This window comes from Amphiprion ocellaris, chromosome 19, assembly GCF_022539595.1.
Source record: "Amphiprion ocellaris isolate individual 3 ecotype Okinawa chromosome 19, ASM2253959v1, whole genome shotgun sequence".
In the NCBI taxonomy this organism is placed as follows: Eukaryota; Metazoa; Chordata; class Actinopteri; family Pomacentridae; genus Amphiprion; species Amphiprion ocellaris.
Genome location: NC_072784.1, coordinates 6,158,443 through 6,166,254, shown reverse-complemented (window position 1 = coordinate 6,166,254; position 7,812 = coordinate 6,158,443). Strand labels below are relative to the sequence as shown.

The following is a 7,812-nucleotide window of genomic DNA, read 5'->3' as shown; positions in this document are numbered from 1 at the left end:
AAAGGCAAAATGTAGTTCCTATACTGTCACTTCAGAAAATGTTTCAGTTCCTGCAGTGCTGCTGCTATTTTCTATTTTTATAGCTGCTGCAAATTCACATTTTGAACCACTCAGACACTGACTGAACAGCTCCATCTTGTGGAGATACTGAAGCCTATTAAAGAGCATTAAATGTGTTTGTTAAACCTCTAATCAGTTACTGTCATTGCGTATTTCTCTTTGAAAAAAAAGATACAAACCACAAAAATATTCACATTTTTTAATAATTGCATTTTATTAATTGAAAACAAAAAGAAAAACAAAAAAACAAATGCAAATAAAAAAAAAGCAAAAACAAAAACAGTATCATTAGGTAAGACAAGGCGAGAGACACTTAAATAAGAAGAGTTCCATGTTGGTGAGGGCAAAGGTGGAGGTGGGTTGATGTGGGAGGAGGGAGAGGGAGGGTGTTGTTGGATGTGACATCTTGGATTATATACACTGTTTCTCACTGCAGGACTGGCAGGGCCCCATAAAGGGAGGGGGCTCAAAGTAGCAGGTCGGAGACACTGAAACACCAGAGAGAAAGGCACTATCCAGAGAGAACAAGAAAACAGAAACCAATAACACAAACACAGTAAACAAACACACACTGGACCAGACCAGAAATAAAATGTTGGACAAAAAAAAGTGCTTGACCAGACGGCACATTGGACAAAAAAGAAAAAAAAAAATAGGAAAAAAAAATCTTTTACATCATTTAAGCTGATCTCTCAACTTTTAGCATAAAAGACAATCTCTCAGTTTTCTGAACTGTGCCAGCTGCAGATCTGCACTGGTGATTACACAATGTGATTATCCAAACTCAGCCTCTTTGCTACGTGCAGGTATAACAAGGAGGGGAGTGTCTGGAGTGTGCATGCATGTAATGAATGTGTTTGAGTATGCATGTTAACTACCTGTACATATCCTCAGACACCACTCTCTCTCTACAAATGAATATTGACAACATTTCTTTTTCAGCATGTCTTTTTAAAAATCCCTTGCGTGGTTGTGTAGTTCAGTTCTCCGACCTTGCTTCCCTCATGTTTATGTCTATAGACTCAGTGAGCTACATTCACTGCCCAAATAAAATGGCTGCAATAAATATATTGGCTTTCAAAAGGTGGCCGACCTTTTATACAGGGCTTCATAATACAGCTTTTGCAGCATTCATGGCTCTACTTGCTGGTCAACATTAGCATACTGACAGTTTCCTCAGAGAACTAACTTTACTTTTCTTGCATCAGAGACAAGAGAAACCTTTTCAAATGGAACTTATGACCCCTTAAATGTCATGCTGTACTTATCTGAGAGCCCTCAGATCATTTTTGAAATAAAAAAGGAAAAAACAAACTTGACAATTCAGCACATTCTAGAGCTACTAGGTCTTATCCAGACTAACAGAAGACTGAACATAATTTACAAATGGAAAAAAAAAACAATTTGTGATGAGAGGTAAAACAGACAAACACATACAAATATATAATATATATTCTTAAAAAATGGATTCTCTCTATACTTGATTTATTTATACAGCCAGTGGCTGATGTACAATGCTCACGTGCCAATGATCTTAAACATGGAAACTTGTATTGTTGATGGCATCATTTTTTTTCTCTTGTTTTTTGTACATTTTTAAAACCATTTCTGCTTTTTTATATTTTTTCTTTTTTTTCTTTAAAACAGAGTTAGGATTTATCGGTAGGCATTTCATTTAGGTGATTAAAACAACATGCGGCAAAGAAAGAAAAAACAAAAGAAAGGCAGAATGTTAAGAAGTTAAGGAGAAGACAGAAGCAGCTGTGGGAGCGGTAGAAATCATTTGGTTATCTTCACGGTCGGTGCACTATGCTTAGTTTCTCTGCATTTAGATTTCCCTCAAAGACAGTTCAATCCTCACTGAGGCGTTCACTAGGGAGGTGAACATTCTCAGCACAATAAAAGTTGATTTTGCTCAGCTGCCACCCACATAGCGACGCCTACGACAGCACTACTCCTGTTTTATCTCTCTCTTTCAGTTGTTTGCGTTCTTCCTGTCTGCTCCTGTTACTGTGGGATGGCCAAGAGAGATGGAGGGGTGGTTGAGGGTTGGAAGGGGGCTGATGAGATCAAGAACGATGATGATGACGATGGTGATGGTTGCTGTTGTGGCTGTTGTTTACATGGTCTGACTGTTTACATGTTCCGATTGACAGGCGTGACGTAGTTGCGGGGGAACATGCCCGTTTGGCCGTGGCAGCCTCCCTTCCACCAGTTGGGGTCAGAGTTGTCCAGGACTTGAATGAAGTCGCCACGTCGGAAACCCAGCTCTCCTTCCTCCTGGGGGTCAAAGTCAAAGAGCGCCTGCACATATGTGGGATGCTGAGGAATCAAAAAATGAAAAGAGATTTTAAAACAGGTTAGAAAAACCAACAGAGAATAAAAATATTAAAACATGGTACTCACTACAATATCCACATTGATTTCTGAACAACTGTATATATGTAATATTATATATAATATTCTGGCATGTGGCAGCCAATGAAGGAACATGTCTTGCTTCTCCAAAGAACAATGGAAATAATAACCATTACTGTAATGAATCATTTCAGTTTTAAAATACTGAAAAATTTTAAAACTCATGTGTAGGGTCAATATATAATTGAGGGACTTTTGAAGTTTAAACTCCAGAACTCTACTTGGATAAGACTATCTAACAATACTTTAGTTTTTGAGGTTCAACTTGTCAAACCTGCTCAGTCAGCTATTAAACTAAAATAACTTACTTTTTTTCAATTTTGTGACCAGGTATCATATTTAAAGTATTCTATACAACAGATAATCTGGATATTTGTACAGATATTTGTGAGATTTTAGCTTCATATATCAGATATACATAAAAATAGATTCTGTTGCTACTAATTTTGTGTTCTATGGAGAATAAATGAGGCCAAAGTCAATTAGAGAAATTTAAGTGTAAAAACATGAATATTTATAGGAGCTATGAAGAGTTTACATTCAAACATCTCTTCAATAAGTATAACAATTCAATAAGTATAGGGTCAATATATAACTGAGGGACTTTTCAAGTCCATGGAGTATAGCTTGCATACATTTTTATTGAAAATAAAAAAAATATTTTTTTTTTATGTTCATTATGACTGTCTTTCAAATTCTATAATTATTTATTGTGGAAACAATCACTTATTAATAAAAAAATTACTGGATATCACTAAAATTTCACCTAAATGACCGTCCGAATTTAATAACAACCACCTTCTAATTAGCTAAACAATAATAAAATGAGCTTATTCAAAAAATGTTTTGTGTTCTTTTTATTGAGTTGAGATAATCATGACATATTTATTTTTTGGCAATATATAAAATTTTATATGGAAAATAACAAATTCTGTGTCCAAAAAATCACTTTCAACTAAGTTCCCCATTACAAAAACACCTCTCAAGTAAGTGTGTTAATTCCAGATCACATGACCTGCTCCATATGATGTCATTTCCTCCTGAAGAAAAGACTGGCAAGACTCCAAGGCTTTCTGAGTTATTTAATATAAAGTAGTGTGTGAGTCAAGTGTGGATTTATCACATCACCAAGTTTACTACAACATCTTATAAATAACTGTCAGTTTTACTCAATTGTATATATAATATTTTAGAAGAATCTTTCTGTAAAATTGCCATGTGGTGTTTAGTCATGCTGATTTTAGGCCTGAAAAGAACAAAAATGTCAACTATGATACCTGTCAACTATGTTACAAAAGTCCCACAATTATATATTCACCCAGTAAACCAAAATGCCTTTCTTAAAAACATTAAATTAAACTTTACTTAGAATTTGTTGCTCAAAATCTGAACCTATCTCAATCTTGAACAAAAGTACTGTATTCTCCTATGTGACCTTATTGAAACGTCTTTCTAGAAGAGATCATTCAGTGAGTTCGCTCTCTTTCACACAGTATACTTCTCTCTGGCCCTCCCACTGCCTACCACACACAGACACATTAGCTCTCTAGCATTCTGTCTTACCCTCTGTCTTACCTGCAACTTTTTCTCATCTGTTTAGCTTCTGAGTGGTTTTGGTCACATTTCACACCTGCAGCTGTCCCTCAGTCTTGCAGTCTGCAGCTGTCTCTCAGTCTTGCACTCTGTAGCCTCACCGCAGCTAACGTTAAAGTCTTTTCATTTTCAAATGAAAATTCGCTCAAGTATCAATACGGCTGAAAGTAAATATGCATTGGTCTCATTTAGAAGGATTAGTAAATTACACAAGTAACCCTCGCTACAAGCTTTATTCTCAACATTCTCACATTAACTAACTGCACATCCCTATATCCCAGGGGTCTGCCTACTAAAAGTTAATCATTACCTGACAACCAGTCAGAATAAAGAGTTTTCAACTGCCATAGTCGCAAACAAACTGAGTTTATCTGGAAATCAACCACAGCGTGTTGCGTCAGTAGTTCTTTCTCAACATTCTTCGAAAGAAATTCACGATTCGGAAAGCCATACCAGGTGACCTTGGCTGAAGGCTGAACAGCTGCAGTATTACTGACAGCATTACGCACATGTTTTAAGTAACAACATATGTAATATACAGGTGGTACCACAATTATTACTCCACCATTATGTGACGATGTCTGTCTGGCTGTCTGATTACTCAAAAATGAACCAATGAATTTGGATGAAATTTTCAGGGAAGGTCAGAAATGACACAAGGACTACCTCATTAGATTTTGGCAGCAATCTGGTTTACAGTCTGGATCCACGTATTTGTTAAAGATTTCTGTACCATTGCGAGATAGTGGCACGGTGTGACTGTAACTATGACAACAAGTGAGTTTACAGTAAAACTTAATGCAACAAAACGTTGCTTCCTTTTGTGGTTTGTGGCATCTCTCAGGGGTTAACCAGCATGTTAAACCAGGTGCCAACAGAGCACATGTATGTGTATTCAAATGAATTCTCAAAACAAGACGGATGTTACAGTTCATACACTTTACGACTGAACAAAATCCCACCCAACCCCTTCAGCTACAACAACCGTTCCTTAGCTCCCACGCAGTGAATATACATATATCCTGAAGTTAAATTTCACTTAAGTCCTCATAATTAAACATATATTAAGGACTGTGTTTAACATGGTAGTGTTTTGCAGAAATCTATTAACTAATGATATGTGATGATACTCTGAATGATGTGTTTTTGGCTCTTGCCTATGACGTTATATGTACTTTTTATGGCAAAACGTCATCATTCAATTAATTCCGTTCTCATTCTGGTTCTCCCTTCTTATAATCCAGCTACAATCATGTAACTTTCACCTTCAGAAATCACCTGGATACACTCACAGTGTAATGACAAAGACTCTTTTTCAGGGACTTATTTCTCGACAGGCATGTAGTATATTCGCATGTGGTCAAGCTGACAAACAACGTGCTCTTTCTAGTTCTGCAGTATTATTTTTACTTTGCTCTGACACAACTGATCTAGATTTGAGTTGAGGGAAAATATCTGTATGAGCATGAGTGGTTCTGCTAACGTGTTCATATTCAAGTTTATACACTTTAATCATTCTCTAGCAAAAATTAAAGAGACCATACTATGACCTCGATTTTTTTTATTATCTTTCTGCCCTGGTGTCGCTGTGATTTAACTTGAGGAAAAGAAACTAAAACCCAGAGTGTGTGTCATGTCTTACCTGGGGGACCTGCTCTATGTCTCGCAGAAAGATTTGCTGATTGCGGGAGACTGAGGTGGAGCGGTGGTAGTCCACTAACTCATTGAGAGAGTTAAACTTCACCACCCATAGGAAATACTTTCCAGCCCCGTCACGAAGAACCTTGAAATGCTGGACGTCATTTCCAAACCTGGGAAAGGTCACACAGATAAAAAGTATGAGGAGGGGATCTACAGCAACATCTAAGAGTAAAAAGGTTTCTGATAACTAGTTGTTTTGAAGGCCGAGCACACATGTAAATGAATGTAATGTAACACTCAGACACAAATCTCGCTCATCAAATAGGCGTGTCTTTGACAGCTTAGTAAGCGTTAGGCAAATGAATTAGCATCCTAGTAACAGACTTATATTCAATACTAGCTGAGTACATGTAATCGGAAAAGTCCAGACAGTAATTAAGATCTATATCGAGGCATCAACTTTACATGTACCTCGCTGTTCCTTCCTAATTTTGGGAAGGAGAGAATGAACAAAGGCAGATAAGAGGAAACGAGCTGTGTGTGTGTCAGCTAAAAACTAAGCACTTGAGGGCTGAAGTCCAACACAAATAATCAGAACAGGCAAACACTGGTCACTAGAGGGCATCACTGAGACTTCACAAGATTAAGGAAGTGGCTTTGCTGATGACTCAAACATACCAAGTATGGAAACTTGTGAACCTGATCAGTTGTGAGGAAACTGCATGCTGATATACTGATAATATTAAACTGTAATTGTAAAAAAACTGTGAGTGTGACTCATGTTTTCCCCACGTGTTACATTTGTGTGGTGGTACTTACTTCACAGAGAGGGAGAAGTCCCCCGGTGCACTCTCGCTCTCTCTGATGAGGAAAGCCCCATCATGCCTCTGTTTGTTTAGCATCTCCTCTGCTTTGGCACGGGGAATCTTCCCAAAGAACCACCTGGGGAATCAGCAAAAACAGGTGTAAGTGTGAGTGGACCAAGCTAACCCAAAGCCGCCCATATGACTTTGGTTTATCTGTAAAAGGTTGTCTCAGAAAAACACACAAACACATCAATTCAGTTAAACTGCAAGCCTCGAATCCCACAAACGTCACACCTCCAGCTGGCCGACAGGTGTGAACTGAGTAGACAGCAGTGCTAACCTCTGATCCACCAAGCTGTGAAATGGCAGTGAATGAGCTAAATTATACAAAAAACTAAATGTAACTCATCATTTACTTTTATTGGTTTCTTGGGCCATAAAGAAAGAGTCTTCTTCAACCAAACAAAAACAGACACAATACTTGAAGCCTCCAGGAAGTATGGAAAAAGTTACACAAGCGCTGGTCAGTCATGAATTGACATTGTCCAACCATATACCAGGAAGAAGATTAGTCATTATGTAATTTACTGGCAAAACCAACATCAAAAATAAATATTTGGATCTATTACTCCCCATATTTGTACTCTCATGCATTTATGTGTCCAAGTTCATAAACTGAGAAGGAGTAAGAACAGCAAATTCAATGTAAGATTTAAAGTAGGTATGTTTTCAGCGGCTTTCAAGTTGCATACACTTATTTTAGGTGCATATAATGGGACAAATATATCTCTGTGAGAAACCCCTGACAGAGGGAATAAGTGAGAATTATAAAGATGGATAGAGAGAGGCGGAGACAAATGGGAGACGATGCGAGTGAAAGCTTTTTACTTGTGTAAATAATTAAAAAGTACAGTCAGCCAAAAGATGACATCTTGGCTCCTTTACACATAGGTGAAAATCAATAATGAAATGGCCAACTCTTAATCTGCTTTGTATCTGTGTTTGGCACGACAGCAAGCCTGCGCGCTGAGTCTTTTTCCCCATTTGATAAACGTGATAGCGGAGCAATTAATGGAGCCAAGGAAACAGGACGAGAATGACTAGCATTACTATCAGCTGCATTCACACGCACCTACAAACCTATGAGCACAATCACTGATTTATAGGTTTATGCTGATGCTTACCAATTAATTTTGTCCGACAGAATACATGCACATATTTTGACCATATTGCAGATAATATCAGGTATCTCCTGTAGTTATATTAGTAAGTTTTTAAATGTCAAGCTGATTTC

The 7,812-nt window shown here is 37.5% G+C and overlaps 1 protein-coding gene across 1 annotated transcript in view; it reads right to left on the bottom strand.

Annotated features, from left to right (window-relative positions):
- Positions 1-249: 249 nt before the first annotated feature.
- grb2b (growth factor receptor-bound protein 2b) overlaps positions 250-7,812 on the bottom strand; it is a 33,107-nt gene continuing 25,544 nt past the window's right edge. Inside the window, exons 4-6 of the mRNA XM_023269288.3 lie at positions 6,532-6,654; positions 5,714-5,882; positions 250-2,382 (exon numbers count right to left, since the gene is read on the bottom strand). Of these exons, the coding sequence (XP_023125056.1) occupies positions 2,197-2,382; positions 5,714-5,882; positions 6,532-6,654 (478 nt within the window). The 3' untranslated portion in view covers positions 250-2,196. The remainder of the gene's footprint in view (positions 2,383-5,713; positions 5,883-6,531; positions 6,655-7,812) is intronic.